At 37.0% G+C, this 19,009-nt stretch overlaps 1 protein-coding gene across 1 annotated transcript in view; it reads right to left on the bottom strand.

Annotated features, from left to right (window-relative positions):
* The window catches only part of COL9A1 (collagen type IX alpha 1 chain), a 62,402-nt gene that overhangs the window by 18,237 nt on the left and 25,156 nt on the right, over positions 1-19,009 (bottom strand). Inside the window, exons 13-28 of the mRNA XM_063152973.1 lie at positions 18,880-18,903; positions 18,511-18,564; positions 16,912-16,965; positions 15,313-15,345; positions 15,162-15,218; positions 14,392-14,445; positions 13,118-13,171; positions 10,886-10,939; positions 9,661-9,714; positions 8,938-8,991; positions 8,702-8,755; positions 8,540-8,593; positions 8,274-8,327; positions 7,134-7,178; positions 6,265-6,318; positions 6,114-6,167 (exon numbers count right to left, since the gene is read on the bottom strand). Coding sequence (XP_063009043.1) covers positions 6,114-6,167; positions 6,265-6,318; positions 7,134-7,178; positions 8,274-8,327; positions 8,540-8,593; positions 8,702-8,755; positions 8,938-8,991; positions 9,661-9,714; positions 10,886-10,939; positions 13,118-13,171; positions 14,392-14,445; positions 15,162-15,218; positions 15,313-15,345; positions 16,912-16,965; positions 18,511-18,564; positions 18,880-18,903 — 807 coding nt within the window. The remainder of the gene's footprint in view (positions 1-6,113; positions 6,168-6,264; positions 6,319-7,133; positions 7,179-8,273; positions 8,328-8,539; positions 8,594-8,701; positions 8,756-8,937; positions 8,992-9,660; positions 9,715-10,885; positions 10,940-13,117; positions 13,172-14,391; positions 14,446-15,161; positions 15,219-15,312; positions 15,346-16,911; positions 16,966-18,510; positions 18,565-18,879; positions 18,904-19,009) is intronic.

Genomic DNA, 19,009 nt, shown 5'->3' with positions numbered 1-19,009 from the left:
TCAGAATCTGTGCTTTTCCTAGAGGTGAAATGCTTAAGGAGGGAAAGAAGCCACTCTAGTTCAGAGTGAGCTGAGACAGACAGACTTGCATCCATGCTGGTGAACATTCCATGCCTCTAGGGAAAGGCACATGCAAAATGGTAAGTGTGAAATGGTGGCACAGCACTGCAATCTGAACACCACCAAGATGCAGCCCTTCCACCGCTCCTGTGCTAGATTTTGTGGTTAGCACAAAATTTACCATCCCTTGTTTCAAGGCATGACAGCTGAACCACTCAATATGTTTAAAGATTTGATGCCTTTCTCACAGATCTGTTATATTCAGCCTTTTAATGTAACATACATAAGAAGACCTTACAGTATTTACAGCTGATCTTCCTTTAAGTTGTCTGGGATGGTTTTCATCCTCACTGAAATTTTGAAGACTTGATCCTTTTGTAGAATTCTCACAAACAGTTACAGAATGCATTTGCATGCTAAGAGAGTTTCAGTGTCTTATTGATTTCCTGTTCATCAATTAAGTGGAACAATAATAAGAATGAGAGTACATTCCAGGTAATTTGCATCTCACTTGGTTAGCCAGATAACTGAAACACTAAGTAGAATCAAATGAGAGGTAATCCACAGCACATACTGTAATAACCCTTTACTTAAGAGTTTTTCCTTTAAAAATGTGTCATTAATTTTAAGTAATTTATTACATATTATTAAATATATGTCATTGGACATATATTTAATAATATGTAGGCCAAGCAAATTAAATCTGCGCAGAATAAAGAATAATAAAGTACATTTTGGATTTTTTAAACTTCATATTCAAAGTTTTTTGCAAAATGTAACCCATTTATCAACTATATACTTATGAGACTTAAACTCACCAAAAGATCTCAGAGGAAATACTCATTTAAGTTCAAGGATTTATCCACAGAAGCATCAACAGGACTCTGACCCTCAATACAGTATTGAAAAGCATCCAAGTATGAAAACTAACGTTTGATAGAAGAGTAAACATACAAGTAACTTTCTCTGAGACTTTACTTAAATATAACTTTGCCATAATTAAATTGTACTGCTCAGGATAATGGTAAGAGCTAGATGTAGCATGAAATGTTCTCTCCTCTTAACAAAGCCATGCTTAGGGCAGAAGCAGCAACTCACTAGCCATCCTTTCCTTCATAAGTGATACTGTGGCCAAGTGTAGAGGGCAAAGACCTTTCATTCTGACTGTGTCTGCAGTGTTAGCTGAAGTCCCGGACAGCTTTAGTACACTAGCTCCACAACAAATCCATTTTTTTACCCAGGTTACTGTCTACACTGCTGAGGAGAAGCCAACACTGTGATATCCGCTGACATCCAGAGGTCTACCATGCCCAAAACTCAAAGAAAATTGTTGGTGGAGGTGGAGGGGTAAACAAAGAGGTATCAGACAAGAACCTGGCCATGCCGTTTAGGAAGACAGGGGTGGATACCAGGAGAGCTGTACAGGGAGCTTATGAAGTTTGACTGGGATATGTAATCTGCAAGCACGACAGAAAAAAATGCTACCCTGTACAGACCATGCTGCAGAATTGGGCAGGGGCAAAAAGTTTTGTCACATTCATCTAGAGACTTAGGTTTACTGGATAACAAGTACCTGCCAAGATGGAAACGTGCTCTGCCCTTCTGACTCTGCTATAAACACTCTAATGTTAACTAACTCCTTTAGCTCTACCTTGAATGTAAACTATGATACCACTTTTGGAACATGTCTGAAATTATGTATAAAAAACATGTCCACTAATACCTAAACAGGGCATATAAACTGAGACAAGAACATTTCATCCTACCATGAAGAGTTCCAGAAAGTGACACGTTATTTCCCTTGCAGTCATGTAAAAGGAATATGACAGAAAATCGACATTTTAGTTACTATAACTAAACTATAACTAAATAGGGTAACCAAAGTTACATTTCAGCATAGGCAGGACAGAAATACCTTTAAAGAGCAGAAAGTTATTTAGCTGAAAGCAACTTAAGAGCATTCTCCTATAACTTTGGGTTGTGTGACATTTGAGTAGTAAATCCAAGGTACTCTCCAGGTTTTCTCTTTATAGTGACACAACCTCCAGAGAGGAAGCCAGTCCAGCTGACCTGGAAGTCTCTCAGAGGGGCTATGGTATCAAATCTTGGGATACTGGATACTCAGCCTATGTTGGTAATGCTGGGAAAACATACATGATTTCCTAATTACAAAGCAACATGTATGAATGCTGGCCTGCATATACATGAAGTTTGCTCAGATTGCTAGACACGTATTGAACTTTAAGTGATTACTTCAATATTACAAGCTCTCTGCAAAACCACAGGGTGCAATACAGGCTCTCAAAATGTTAGCAATTCATAGGTTAAATAATTGAAGAAAAGCAAGGGATGAAAAAGCAGAGGCAGGGGTCAGTATTTTCTGGAGAAACTAAATTAGATTACTAAATCTCAGCAAATATGAAAGAAAATAGTTAAGCAGCTTAGGGAGCATGACTAAATTCCACTGATTAGACATGACACTCCCACATTTGAGAATTCCTTCCCTTGGCCCACCTGCCATGATGACTGACTTAGAAAGGTTTAAATCACAAATGAGTTTGGTAATTACTTGGATTGGTTAGAACAATGTGAAGCAAACATAAGGTTAACCAAGAGTGGAGAGGAGAATATATTTCATTTAGAAATAAAATGCAAAATTTCCACGTTGCTCCAGTTGTTTTTCTAATTAACTGAATGCATGAATAGCAAAAGGGGTTTTTTTTCCCCTACCCACTTAAATGCAAGTTGAAGTTTTTTGAAGGAAAAGCAACAATAGACTAAAATGATACTTTTTAAAGCAAGTTTCCCCTAGAGATCTATGTCAGTTTTTAACTAGAGCTAGTAATCTTGTTTTCAAGTATTTAGTATTTCAAATATTTAGTATCTGCCCTGTGAAACTGTGAAAGTTTACAGATTCATAGAAGGCCAAATTTTGAATCTTCTGTTTAGTAACAATATCTTCCAACTACATTCCAACAGCTGTTTAAAAATACAATACACTGAAATAACATGGTTTATGACAGATTATTTGGCAAGTTATTTGGCAAACAGTACAAAAGTATTATTTGTCCCACAGAGCCACTGATGACAATGCTCCCTTGTGTAACCTTTCAAAAAACACTTATGATAGAGCTCTCCTGTGTAACCTTTCAAAAAACTAGTTGAAGTAAAAAATTTCTCTCAAAAAATGTCTTTTGCGAGTAGAAAAAGCTGAAAAGCCCCATGATTTTTAAGTATAACACAAAGGTGGGCATGTAGGTTTCCCCTAATGCAAATAGCAGTCTGCTGGCCATTTTAGCAGAGTCAGCTTTGTTATGCTCCCACAGATCTTGCCCCGGCGTCTTTTTCTCTGGAGTTCTGGCCCTTCTGGAGCTGCCAGCCATGATGTCTCACACAGTTGCAATGCAAAGAACAGGGGTAAGTGAAATAGGGGAGGGAAGAGGATTTCATGTGGCTGTTGCTGTGCAACCAACATACTAGGGGACTACAATTCCCCATATCCTGCAAAATATCAAGGTCTTTTCTTTCTCCAAGGAACAAGCCCAACCCTTCCTGACTTCTACCTGAGTCTTCTATAGCAAAAATAAAATGAAGCAAAGGGAGAGAGGAAAAAGGAAAGAACTGCAGATAATTATAAAGTGGATAATTCAAAATAAGAAGAACTAGGCCAAGAAAAATACCTGAAGAGTAACCATAAATTCCTCAGGCTTTGAAAGCATTTGGTTGTGCAACTTTGGTCTAAAACAAGCAAGTGTTAAAACTGTGAAAAAAATTCAAATTAGGAAAGCAATGAAAAAAATTATATATGAAAAATTCTCTTTAGAACAATTGCAATTGAATTATAATTGCTTTTTCTCAACTTATTGCCAAATTGTCTCATTTTAGAAGTTTGAAAATCATGCCACGTAGAATTATTTAACCAGCAGATTTATTTTTTTTCCCTAAAAATAGAAGGGCAGAATCTTAAAAGATGAAGTTCAAATGTATCTGCTACATGTACATGCAGCAGAAGAAAGAGAAAACCTTCTTTATTCTACCCTGGAAATAAATATTGACTCAGATTAGACCAAAGCTCTCTGAAGTTCAGTAGTTCAACACTATGTCCTTCCTAAACAAAAAAACCCTTTGTGTGTAGGTAAAGTGTTCCTAAAAAAACTAAAATTAAATTAGAGAGTTACTCCAGTCATATGCTGCCTGTAGTCTAAAGCTGCCTCTGATGAGAGTCAACATAGTTATTATCCAAGACTTCATAGCTTTAAGAACTACAGATGAGAAGCAGCTTACTATTTGATGGAACACATACAAGCTTACTTCATCATCAATAATTTACTTCCTTTCTCCAAGTTGTATTGACCAAAAGCTGTCTTTCTATGCTTTGGTTCTAATCTTTACATGTTTTCCAAAATGAGTGCACTTTGTAAACACAGGGAAAATAAAGGCAAGGAATCCAGATATCTTGTTGGTCTCTAGAGTGATAAAAAGAAAAATCACTGTATTTAATGTGCTTTAAGTATTTCTGTTCATCTACAGGGTTACTAATAATTAACCTTGTGTGTCAACCCCTGTTCTACGGACTGCTGGTTTTGTAAATTCATGTTCACATTGAAAGGATTAAAAGAATAGTTCAGCAGATTACAGTGCATTATCAGAGTGGGCAATTACTTTGGTCTGATTCAATTATAATTCTTGTTCCTGTCACAAGTGTACAGTATCAGCCTAAGAACAGGGTTGAAAACCTTTTCAAGTGTACCCAACACTTTTAAATATAAAGAATAAAAATTAAGACAAAAACAAAAACTTGTTTGCAAGTTGAGTGTTTGGTAGGCTGAAGGTGTATTCCATCCTAGTAAATCCCCTTATAATCCCCTTTCTGTATCATCCTTAGGCAGCTGTGGACACATCATCAATGCAAAAAATGTCCAAAAGAAATGTGATCTCATTAATACATATAGCACCTGAGAGCATAAACCACAGGGAAAAAAAAAAAAAAAAAAAAAAAAAAGCAGAAGAGAATGGAATCTGTTACACTTGGGTGACTGCTGGTGCATGTTTAGGAGCTAGTTCAGAAAAGATATTCCTGACCCTTACAAATATATCACAGACAGTACCTCACTAAACCTTGAATGAGAATAACTCTACAACTGCATAAGCAAAACTTGTGCCATTGTATTATAGCAGAAGATCAGGAAATTCCAGGAAATCATCCCCTGGGTATCAGGGGCAAGAGGGAAGCCTGGAAAAGCAATTGCTTACAGAGCCTGAAGCCTGGTTAATGTCATCAGAGTGAATATTTGTGCATGAAAATTTCCTTCAAATCACTGATCCTCTCATCCCTCTCCACCCAGAAGGATTAACAGCAAAGGGAAATTAGATCAGCCTTATGCAGCTTCAAACTATGTCAGATCCCCTCTAGAGAGAATCAGAAAGCAGTACCCAACACTCTCCAGTATCCAGTTGTTCTTGGTCCTCAAAACTGAGCCTTAACAAATACCATCAGTTCATTTTTCTTAGCAGATTTATTTCCTGCAGCAAGCTACCTGCCCAGCAGCAATTTCTCCAGTCTTCCAAATCTTTCTAGTGTCAAGGAAAATCTCCAGGGAAAGAAATTACAACAGCAGTGTTTCCAATGAAAGATAAATGTTATTCTTCACACCACTATATCAATGTTAATAATGCCAACCAGACTGTTGCAGTGGAAGAACAGGCGTTTTTTTCCAGTTTTTAATAAGTGTGTCACAAAACACACTTATTCCCTCTCTTTTGGCTTTTACTCAGAACATTTAAAGACAAGAAGAATATAAACTAAGGTTAAATTTTAAACTTGTTACCAAAACCAAAAACAACCACAAGACATTACTGGATATATATAGGGCTGTATTTCTCTGTGTGGCAATGCACATTCCCTTGGTAAAGAAGGTAAAGAACTGGTATTTACCTCAAAATTAGAACTTCAGATAAATAATAATTTTACCTTGTGGCTATAGCTTCAGCAAGCCTATCTTGAGACATTGCAATTTTATACATGCTCAATTAGAAATTTTTTCCATACTTACCGGTGGTCCCCGGGGTCCTGTTGGACCTGCTTCTCCCTCTGGGCCCTGCTGACCCTGTTTTGGGGAACAAATTTGAAATGCAACAAATTGGAAAAGTGATTTTTTTTTTACACATTTTTCTAGATCTTTTGTATAAGACTAATGGTTTTACCTGTTTACCAGGATTTCCCATTAACCCTGGCACCCCAGGAGGACCTTTATTACCCTGTTGGGCAGAAGATGAAAAATATTAGCAGAGCAAATTGTTTGCATTTCTATTTTGAAATCAAAAATTAAAATAAGCAAAGCCGTAAGGTCTAAACACAATTAGCCTGTGTTAATGTTATAACTTCTGCCTTATTTTTTGTGTTCTTTTAACTTTGACCAAAACTTCCTAATTTTTCAAAAGACAAATTCCAGTTCCTTTGCTGTTTATGTGCTGACAAATCCCAAATAGATTTGATTGCTGCTTTCAAATCACAGAAGGCAATATCACTCCATGTAATTTCAGACAAAAATCATGTCTCAGTCTAGTTTTCTTTTTCAATCACTTACAGCTAAACTCAAGCATCATTGTCTGAAACATTCCTCCGTCTCAATCCTACAACAATTTTTTAAACTAAATTGGAATTGATGCTGCAAGTTGGTGCCACCTAAATAGAGATAACAACCCCTGTGATTGAATCAGCTTAGGGTGGCTATGAATGAGCCATCTTATTACAAGATGGTTCATTTCAAGATGCAGTGAGGTAGGCACATGAAAATCTTTCTCTAGCAATGATCTCCACAAATTTAAAAGGAAATGGCCTTCTTAGGGTATTACTTAATGCCTAGAATAATGAAAACCACATAATGTAGCACAAGAATCATGAAAATGTACAGGCAAAAATTGAATAAAAACTGTATTTAATTCCTTCAGCCTAAGGTCTGTCTCTTAACATGAGAAGGTTATTACAATTTCATTGAATATTTTAGAACTTTAGATACTTTAGCAGTTTATTTGTGCTTTAGATAAGAAAGACAATACCCAAGATGTTTTACCTTTGGGCCAGGAATGCCTTTCATACCTGGAGAGCCTGGGAAACCCTGAAAGAAAAAATATGTACATTTATTTGTTGTTAAGGTGATTGGAAATGGTATTTAAAAAAAAATTCTCATGCTTGAGTATTTCTAATCCTTTTATTTGATATTAAAACACTTATTCAATAAGGGACCAAGCTTGTATTCTTTCTGTTTACAAAGTAACAGATAAGAAGTATTATTCTTTCTTCATACATTGCAAAAGTAGCATGGATAGGCAAGGAGTTGTGACTTTTTCTGTCTTAGACTAGAAATACATGCTTGTCCCAGTGTGCTGAGACTGGAGATGCAGAGTTTTACAGATACCTTTGGACATTTTTCATTCACTCCTCACTGCTCTGCAACAGCTCATAGCAAGTATGCTTTTACTAAATTGTCTTCCAGGCTTAGGATTTCACTTAGTATTACAAATTTATGTCCAGTTCTGTCTTAAAACATCTCCATCACTATTCCTCACAGGAATTACTCCTATAGCAAAGTGTTTTAAAGAGGTTTCTATTTAGCTTTTGACAACTGGTACAGTTTTCAGACTTAGTTACTGCACGAGGATTATCTTCTGCAAGAGCCATAAAGCACCAGTGATTCCCTGTAAGTTCCCCACAGGGAATTCACTGGAGACCTCCAAGCCACCCACAGAAAGAAGCACGAGTGTGATGCATTCCAGATGTTCTGAGCCAGCAGAATATCAAAGGATGATTGTTCATGGAAGGTATGTCAGACTTGCAGCTCAGCTTTTCCTGCCCAGTTTGGGAATAGCTGGGCCCCAGCCAATATTAAGAGACCAGCCCTAATTATGGGGTCACAACATAGGATCCAGGGGGTCTCAGGTAGGAGAAACACAAGAAGAGTCACATCCTGACCACAAGTGTATTGTGAGGCCAAGCTCCCCACAATGGCATCCTAAGGAGATTTAGACTGTTGTGCAAAGGTTTTGCATACACACAGCAGAATTTCCCCTTGCATTACACACACTGTCCCCTGAGCCTTTTGCTTAGATTTTCACTAGAATTACTCCAACATCAGAATCAAATCAACCAATGCGCAGCCTTTCTATGATTTGAACTGAGCCTACCTTTCAAAGGTAAAATACTCAATACTTACTGGCAATCCCTGGAGCCCTGCATCACCTGGAGCTCCAGGTTTTCCTGGTTCACCCTGTAAAACATTTTAAGTTGCAATTTATGCAAATGAAACATGATGAAAATTTTATTTCTGGAACACAGAGTTGACATACTTTTGGATCTGTAGTACAGAAATGTTAATTCAATTACCCTAATAATGTGCATAAATCCATGAGCAGCAGCCACAAATTAATGAACAAATCTAGGGCATCACCAAAGCTCATAAACATGTCAATTGTGTCTTACTTTAGCTCCAGGCATGCCAGGGATCCCTTCACGGCCATCAACTCCTGGTAAACCCTGGAAAAAAGAAAAAAAAAATTATTGTAATATTGAAAAGATTTTGCCTAAGTCCTAACATGAAAAATAGCATTGAATGAAGCAAATAAATAAATTAAATATACATACAGGCTCTCCTTTAGGCCCGGGGAGGCCATTTATTCCTCTTGTACCTTGAGGACCCTAAGAATAATAACAATATTTAAAAATTAAGCTGAAGACAATGAAAGGGCAGCTGAAAAGAATGTCAATACCTACTCATTCAGATACACATTACTTGGAGAGTATCAGTTATGCAATGTTTATATGCTATTAAGTAATTAATGTTTGCAAGTCAGCAAGAGTCAAAATTTGTCTGTGCTCACCCTTTCTCCCTTCGGACCTGCCTCTCCTAGTGGACCTCTCTGTCCTTGATCTCCCTACAGAAAAAAAAAAATTACAAATAAAATCAGAATAAACTTCCTTGTATTTTTTAACTAAAACTCTCAGAAAACAAATAAATATAATTCACATTTGGTGAAAGTACACAACTCAAAGTCACACTATATTTAAAAATGCTGGTTTTTAAAACTGCAGTTGACAGATATATTTTAAAAAACACAGCTCAAGCCATCATCACCTGAGCATTCAGGAGTGTCAAAGCAAACTATGTTGCACTTTTTAACACGGAGTTACAAGCACAGATTCCAGCTATGGAAGCAGAGAGCAAGGAAGAATTTAAGAAAAAAAAATCAACTAACCAACCAAGTACCCCAAACAAATAAAACACACACACACTAAAAACCTCCAACAAAAAATTGCCCAAATCACCCTGTATGAGTTTTATTCTGGTTTGATACCTGAAAAATTCCAAGCCACCCTAATGCACAGCAGGAAGAAGAAACCATAACATACTAAGAAGTTAAAATGGGTTCATCTACCTCAAATTCTTTGGGAACATTAAGACATTACTGACTTGATATCACTGTAATATCATTTATTCACCTGTGGGGAATCAACAGAATTGGATTAATCAGAGGCTTCTTTGATTCACAGCTGCAAAGCTGCACTAACTGGGAAGTGCTGGGAGAACACCACACTCTACTTACAGGTGCACCAGGAAGACCTTGGGGACCAGGATCACCATCAAGACCACGAGCTCCCTACCAAACAAATAGATAACATTCAGATAATTCTCTAAAAATCTAGGAAGGAGGTAGACCTTTACATGCTACTTCAAAAAATCTCTGTGTTTTCTTTAAATATACTATATCCTTCACCACATAATAGAATAACACCAAAATATGCAGGGAAATCATCAAGTGCACTGCTGCTATTTTTATTGCATATGTTTCAAGGAAACAATGCAATCAATACCCTGTAAATAAAGGTAAATGGAGAGAAAAAAATGTTTTAAAAAAGATTTAGAGAGAACATGGAACTCATTAGTCATACAGATGTAGTAAATGTTTAAAGTAGACAAAACATTACAGAAAATATAGGCAAATAACTGCAAAGAATTAGAACACACAAAGGCCAGAAGAGTGAAGTACAAGATAGTAATAGTTTAGCCAACACATCCAAGATGTTAGGAAGGATCAATCATGGGAAGATTCATAATCAGGAGAAATTTGATGTTGCCTCTAAGGACAGATGATCACAAGATTTACATGATTTGACTTCTGGAGAAGGAGACAATGGCAGGATTGCGGTGTTCTACTCCTTCCAGAAATTTTTATTATATAGCTTTAACAAGATCATGAGAATAGAAATGTAGCACCCAGGTTTGAAGTAACAGACAGAAACACTTAGACAAACAAAAGGAAAATTGTCCAGCAAAGTAAGAACCCAATAAATATTAATCCCACTGGCAGCAATTTAAGACACAGGGATGTCAAAGAAAGAATGGGAAAAAGAACAAACTCTCAATGAAAAATCCTGACAAAAACTCAGATGATGATGGAAGAAAAAGGCTTTAGTAAGATTCAAATCACAGGGGGACTACTTAATAAATTTTAGCTTTAATTAAAATGTGTGATGGTTTATAATTGTTATAACTTGCTATCTTGCTAACTACAGACTTGCATACGTGCAAAACTACCATAAAATGCAAGCAGTGGGGGCAAGGAGTAAAGACTACAGTCTTTCATCAATCAGAAAGACTGAGCTACCTTTCTTCCTAACAAGAAGTGCAGTAGCTATGGAAATACAGCTGGCAGAAGAAAGAAAATACAAGCGAAGCTTACAAAGCTTAAATAAGCTTTTAAAACACTCAGAGGTGTACATTTTTTTTTAAATATAGGCAATTTTATAGAAAGAAAAGTTAATACTCACTTTGGTACCTTTAGGTCCCATTATACCAGTTATACCTCTGATACCTAGAATGCCCTGAAATAGAAAAGTATATTCAAATTATGCTTAATTCTTCTCATCAGAACTGTCCTAGTTTTCAGACAGAAGACTCAAGAGTTCTACACTCTTTCTTTACAATGATTTTAACTATTTTCTTAGTATTAAAGGAGAACTGTAACTACTGCTGTATTAGAATTCTTAACTTATATGGTAATTTGATATTTTACTAATTTTGAATTTTAAAAAGAGTAACAGAACTATCAGGCTGTATTATAAAACTACAAATACACCACAAGGACAGAAAAAAACCACTAATTTTTCTTCTTGGTTACCTCAGAGTTGAAGCATTCTCACCTGCAGCTTGTGTGAAAGGAACATGGCCAAATTTGCAAAAGTGCTAAGTTGTCCTAAGTGGGGGATTGGACAGATGAAGGAGATTTTACAGAGCCCCGGGGGCAGATAAAAAAGAGCAAGGCTTTTCAGAGTACAAGTGCTAAGTTTATATGTTCACTAAGACGCTAAATTGAGTAGACATCCTAATGCAGCAGGATGTATCATAACTATCATCACAGCTGTCATCACTTTCTCTCTATCCCTTTCCTTCAAAAAGAGTCTTGTGGGAAATTTGGCTTCACTATCTTCCTCTTCCCAAGAGACTGACACTGCCTGAGATGTCTCCTCCCTGCAGAGACCAAACCCCCAGGCATAACATGCTTGTCCTGCAGCTGCATTACTGAAACAGCTACAGGCCATTCCCCACAGCTTGGGCAAACCCAGTCCTTGAGCAGGTTCTACATTGGCAGCCTCTACTTGCTCCTCACAAAGCTGGCTGGAATCTTGCACAGATCACTTGAAGCCTTGTCAGTCCAAAAGGTGGGAAAAATCCTGGTAATGCAACAAGCACTACAGCAGCCCCACAAGGGAGATGAACACAGCTTACTCCTGCTCCTCAGATCACAGATGGAAGTAAGCACACTGTGGTATCCAATACTTTCTATCAAAAACAACACCTCTCCCAGGGGGGGCTGTCTTATGCAGACCATGTCAGTAGAATACACTGGTTGGATTGCAGGTGGAGACTGGATACTCAACCCCTTTCATTCATTTATGTAAGGAGCATATAAGGAGATACAGCAGAGTCTACAGACTCTCCATCTGTGCCTCTAAAGCATTCTCTGTCCTTTTTCACATGGATTATCCATCTGATATCACTTTCTGCATATTATGAATCATAAATTTTAATAAAAATTAGTAAAATTAATTGATCCCCACAGTCCTTTCAGACAGCAGAAGCTGCCTCTTACCCAAGCACTTTGTCTGCATCAGGGCCTCAGGGATACCTTTTCAGGATCAATCATCAGAAGGAATGGACTCTTTGCTTTATTTAGTCTGTTCTTTACCTTTTTCTAGTGATAATCCAGAGGTTTATGTTGTCATATGTTTATGTTCATAGAGAATTTTGTAATTTAGCATTTAGATGTCATGTGCATTAAGGTAAGTTCCTGTATAGCATCAAATCAGGACAGCAATGGCATTAAATAAATACTTTAACACCTAAGAAAAAAGCATGAGACCCCATCAGAAAATAAACCATAGAAATTAAAGGTGTTATGCCTGTTTCTCCTCTTTAGAATGACCCCTTTATTCTGTTCCCTTGTCCTTTCCAGTCACAGTAACCCTAAGAGCTCTTCATAGGGAACAAGCTGAAGAGCTATGTGTCATAATGAAGCACAGTTATTCAGGACAATAAAATAACTAGATACGATTGAAGGATACTTCCTGTGCAAAAGGCAAAAAACATCAGGGAGAAAAAACCCCTGTTCTTCAGTGGTCACAACTTCATCCTCAAATCTTAGCTAAGTCTGAATTTCAGAGCTGATTGTGTTTCAAACACAATGAAGTCAGAGTTGTCAAAATTGTGAAAAAGAAGGTGAAAAAATGCAACTATTTTCACAATCTAAGCAGAACAGAAAATTGAGGACATGAAATAGTTTTTAAAGATAGCCTTTCCATAGAACTATATGGAGCTTTGTGCCAAGCAATAATGTAGATTTGGAGGGACTTAAATAATTCTACTTTGATTCATAGACAATAATGCAGAATAAAGAGAAAGGTGTATGGAAGTTTTGTAATATTTATTTTCTGACAATAATAAGAAAAAAATATATGTTATTAGGAAGAAAATTAGTAAGATTTTAAAAGGAAATACTTTACTGGAGGGCCTTGAGCTCCCACTTCACCACTGGGTCCTTGGTCCCCTTCTTCACCCTGGGAAAACAAAAGGAATGAATCTGTAGCCAATCCATACCATGCATATTGCTCTGTCATGGTATGAGGTGTATGTCCTACTTAATGTTTCCTGTCACCATGTCCCACTTGAAAGAAATCCAAATGAAGTCATACCACTTCCTCAGAAAGATACTCATTCAGGTTCACATTCCATTTAATTATGAGTCAAAAGGGTGATTTTAAAGAAACCTCAGTACAAAGAATAATGATATTTTACCCTTAATCTGTCATTCCATTTTTCTTGGCATTAATGCCTTTAGGACTTCGTCAGGAACTGCAGTAACGGGACAAGAAGTAAAGGGTACAAACTGCAAGAGGGGAAATCTAGGTTATATGGTAGGAAGAAATTCTTTACTGTGAGGGTAGTGAGACACTGGGACAGGTTGCCCAGGGAGGTTGTGGATGCCCCAACCCTGGCAGTGCTCAAGGCCAGGCTGGGTAAGGCCTTGAGAAACCTGCTCTAGTGAGAGGTGTCCCTGCACATGGCAGAGGGGTTGGAACGAGATGATCTTTAAGGTCTATTCCAACCTCTTAATATTCTGGGATTCTACGAATTCTTGTTCTTCCAGACTAAAAGTGCAAAAAGTTTTCTCTAATGGTTTGCCCTGCAACATTGAAGCATGGACAGAGGCAGGGCAAATCTGAAAATTTCTTGTAAATATTTCAATATTAAAGAGGTTTAATAAAAAGTTTAATTCAAATGAAACACCTTGAGAGAGTTAACATTTCAGTTTTCAAGATGAATCAGATTTGGCCTCTCTTTATGAACTTACACTATGTCCTTTCCCTCTCAAATGTATTTTTCCATCTTATTCATTTAAGTACTCTTAATATCTGTGCTGCAGCTAACTTGGTAAATAAAGGGAATTATCCTGCATTTAAATGTTTGAAAGTTTTTCAATTAATAAACTTAGCTTTAATTTTCTCCATAAGTTCTACTATAATTAAACTGAACAATCAAAATAAAAAGCAAGAGGAGTATGACTTGTGCATCATAATAAATAGATTGTACAGGTGAATAAAGAATAGAGAAGTGCCTTTGGTTACTCTGGAGCACCATGATATGTAGTATCACTTCATGCATTCTGTTAAAACAATTAATACTTCTAACAGAATATAATACTGTTTTTGAAGATGAGGCAAAATTACTGTAAGTTTGCTAAAAACAACCGCAGTTTTTTCCTCTTTTTTTATTTTACCTTATAACCTTGTTTTCCTGGTTCACCAGACTCTCCTTTTGAACCTTTTTGCCCCTAAAATAAACACAAAAAATGAAAATAAATTAATAAATAGAGACTATTCAAAATTAAAATACAGTTTTCCCAAGCAGACATAGACTGCTGAGAGCTGTCTTGCTGTTCCCTCTCAAGCCCCATTCACTCCTCCTTCCTCACCTGTCTAGGAAACACTACTTATCAAGTTCCATGCTCAAAATCTCTGCTTCTGGATCTAACAAGGCTGCATTTCTTGGCAGGTTAGTATTACTTCTTATGTTATCCCACAAAAATTTCCTGAGGCCAACAGTATTTCTGGAAACCAGCAAAGAATATCTTTTAAAAAAATCTTAGCTAAAATGAGACTCAAAACATGCTAATTTCAATTCAGGATGTTACAGGTCTCCCAGGAAGAGAAAAAGAAGTCAAAAAGATCAAGGATTTGGGGAAGTATTTAGAGTTTCTGGAGTCAGACCACAAATTATCCAGGAAGTGAATGAAGCAATCCTTCTCACACTTTAATCCTCTCAGGACCACACATAAATTTTACAGTTAAGGTTACAGGAGTAGCAAGAGATTTCAACAAGAAGATGTTGTTTTGGCAGTCAAGAGCTGAATAACCATAAGCAACCACAGTGATGCAATCTTTTTTGAAATTAACAGGGAAATGTCCTTTTTCAAGTCAGTAATTACCCTCCCTAGTGCCTTGAGACAGCACCTCTGGAAGGAATGCTGGAACAAACAAGCTCTCTTACCTTCATACCCATTAAGCCAGCATGTCCTGGACGGCCAGGAGGACAAGCACTGGGACACTGGAAAAGCATTCACATAGTTATTACCATATAGCTGAAATAAGACTGTCTGAGATTACTTAAAAAGAAATAAAAACATGGACAATTATCTTACCAACAGGTCACCATCTTGCAGGCCAATCGTTCCCTAAATTAAATTAAATTTATCAAAGTCAGCAATACAGAAATAGCAAGACATGAGTCATTAGGCAACACAGTGATTAGACAAAACTACTATCCAAAATGGAATCAGAAATACAATCAATCAACGCATCTCTCACATGGAAAGCACCTTAACCTTATTATAGGACTGCAGGTCCCATCCTTTATCTTAGAACAGCTTTTCAAAACAACCCAAAATATTTCTCTAGCTTTTTAAACTACATCAAATATACCTTCTGTTAAATATAGAACAAATATATCCAAACCCCATTAGTTTCCTAGAGAAACCAAGGCAATTTCTACAATAAGAATAACTTTGTGCCATTCACCAAAAGATTCAGGTCTTTACAGAGAAAATTATTTTTACAGGGAAAACAATTTTCCCAAAAGTATTGGTAGATGACAGTTGCAATAAACTAGACGTCAGTGTACAATGAGGTTGACTCAGTGGGGGAAAGGCCTTTTCTCATATTAAATCAAATACTTGATGGAAGCTAACAGGAGGTTTATGAGGCACAACAGGGAGAAAGATTATTTCACAGCAGCAGCTGTATTCTCTGAAGAACTGTGGGAGGGAGCACACTGTTTCAGAGAAAAGCACAGGAGAGTTTAAGGAATAAGCTCCTAAAGAATGGTCTTCTATGCACAAGGATTTTTGAAAAGCCAAGAGTATTTGGGTGGCAATGTTATCAACTGGAGTGGGACTGTGGCACTCCAGAAACCTAAAACAGACAAAACTTAAAGGAATAGAAGCACTATACACCACTGACTACTCTTCTCCAATTTACCATTCACGTTTTTTGAAATGCTGCCTCCAATTCTCTGGCAACTGACATTAAAACAAGAAACATAGCATAAATAAAGCATATGTATTTAGGATCTGTCCCAAAAGTGGGGAGAGAAGGTTCCCAGCAGAGGAAGACATCAGCACAACACCTTTCCCGGTGGTTTGCATTTCCCAGCCCCCAGACTGAGATGTGTCTGCCAAACTCTCAATTTTATTTCTCTGGGCAGGTAAATTGCCACAAGATAAAGGCATAACACACATCCCTCCTCCCCAGAGGTTAAATACAGATAGCTGTTCCTCTGGAGAGGCAAAGCACCGCTATAAAGCTTTCTTTTATTCCCTGCAAGCAGATCTGATTGCAAGAAAGATATTAGAACTCAACCCACCTGCAAGCGTGTATTTCTGTCTCACGAGCCAAATATTTTTTTCTTCTCCTAACAGAGAAAAGCCTGCCTCTGCTGAGGTAATACCAGTGAGGCCCAACAAAGACTACATTTACAGTATTATGATTCACAGGGGAATTTAAAACCCGTGAATTTGCAGTTTACAGAAATAGGAAGACATCCTGACAGAAGCTACAAAATTTGCATTTCAAACTGCCTTTGTTTTACAATAAAAAGTGGAAACTTGCTTTCTAAGTGGAAGATCAAAACCTTTCTGATATCCTAAAATCAGTATTCAGCTGTAGAACTTGGGGAGAAGATTTGTTCAAGCAGCAACAACACAAAATTCAGATGTAAGCACATATTAAACATATTCACTTACAGGAGGACCTGGAGGTCCTGGTAGTCCTGGTGGCCCTCTTTTTCCTGGATCTCCCTTAAAAAGGGTAAAATATTTTAGTTGATTGACAGTAATAATAACAAACAGCAGTCACAAAATCAGAGCGCACAACAACAGTGAGAAATTAAGTGGCTACAGAAGGACAGACTGGGTAGGCAGTTAAAACATCAACTCAACACAACTCCCAGAACAGAATGGAAAAACTATTTTTTCCAGTAGAACGGCAGCCATGTTGTGAAATAGGAGTCACAAGAAAAGCAAAACATTTTCACCTGCTTTAGAAAACTGAAACACCTGACCACAGGACTATCTATGCACTCCTCCTCTATAACTGCTATTAAGTTATAAACAAAAAGGATTATAGTAGCTGGCAAAAGGAGAGAGAGGAGAAAATCCACTTTTTCAGAGCACAAGAGGAATTTACCAAGTTAGAATTTTTTCCTGTTTGTGAAATTTTGATGCTGAGTGCTCTTATAAGTAAAGCAAATGTGGAACCTCTACAAATTATTTTTTGAAGGTTTTTAATTAAAATAGATCTAATAATTGGGCAGAGAACATATTTTAACTTAATATTATCATTTCAATATTAATTTTACATTTCACTAAGTCATAAATGCAATAAACAAGATTAATATAGAAAAGGTATTAAATCTCAAAACATGAGAACTATGGAGCCATTCCTTTCCATGCAATGCATAATTATATCATGGGATTCATCATTACAATGTATTATGGAGGCTTGGGATATAAATGGATTCAGATGCTGACTGCATTAATGGAGAATAGGCTCACATGCAGCTTTTGAAAAGGCATCACAGATGCAATTTCTGATTCAGGCAGTCTCTGAACTACCAACTGACTGAGAGAATGTGTGACAGTATGACAGAAAAATGCCATTTTATATATAGCCTGTCCACTTCCTTTGGTATCCATTCTTGCCCTTCCTACAGACAAGACAGTGAGCTAGATCTTCTGAAGCAATTTTGCAGTTTTTAATATTCTTTTTTAAATTCATTTATATAATTGCATTTAAAAGTAGGTTTTATTAAATAAAATTGTAATGCTATTTCAGATTTCAAGTAGAAAAGTACCAATTGGTTCCAGCTTCCATTTCAGTTAAGTGTGGTGTCAAAACAGGAGACTGGTGAAACTGAGTGCACAGTTCAGCAGTAAGGTCAATAGATGGAGCCACACTTAAAGTGAGACAGAGAAGAAACGCTGAACTGCCATGTGCACTGGTGCGCAAATGAAAATCAGTAGTTTGAGTAGTTAAGGTTTACATTTCCTGTACTTCTGTCAGGTTTGCTTTTTTATTTCAGCTTTCCTTGAATAAGAGAAGTAGAGTATGGGACACTCTGAAATATTTAATTCTAATCTGACAGGTGGCCCTGACTTTGACATGTTGTTCTTATTTCTGATGAGCTTCAAACATAATCCTTCTTCTACCATTGATCACTGCAGAGAAAAAAAAATTGGAAATGCTGTGATAGCCCAAATACTATTTAGATGGCCCGTTTTTTCTTTAAGTACCTTCTATTAATGGAATAAACCTGCATTTTCAGCAAACACAGCAGTACTTACAGGTGGACCAGCAAGACCTACTTCCCCGGGAAGTCCTGCTGCACCAGCTGGACCCTGCAACAACCAAGGTAAATATTATTTCTATACCATATAACATCAATGTAACAAACATCCAAGGACTGGAAACATGGAATTCTCACAAACAACAAACCATGCCTTCAGACACCAATATTCTTGCCCCATATACCACAGACCTACACAACACTTCAGGGGTAGCGGAAGAAAACATACATAATAGCCATAGAACATCAGGATTAAACCCATCTCTTTTTTCACTGAATTACTTTTAATTGCAGTATAATAGCTTTATTAAATATTCAAACAGATTCATTGAACAGTATATTTATGAATTGTAAAACTGATACTTACAGGTGGCCCAAGAAGCCCCTTGCCCTGTGAAATATGGAAAAAAGAGATCAGAAATATGGGGAGGATTCCAAACTTAGTAAAGCTCTTTTCCAAGACCAGAGTCTTTCAGATTAAAAAAGGTGTAAAAAAG

This window comes from Melospiza melodia, chromosome 3 (genome assembly GCF_035770615.1).
Source record: "Melospiza melodia melodia isolate bMelMel2 chromosome 3, bMelMel2.pri, whole genome shotgun sequence".
In the NCBI taxonomy this organism is placed as follows: Eukaryota; Metazoa; Chordata; class Aves; order Passeriformes; family Passerellidae; genus Melospiza; species Melospiza melodia.
The sequence above is the reverse complement of the archived record's forward strand: the minus strand, read 5'-3'. Positions and strand labels throughout refer to the sequence as shown.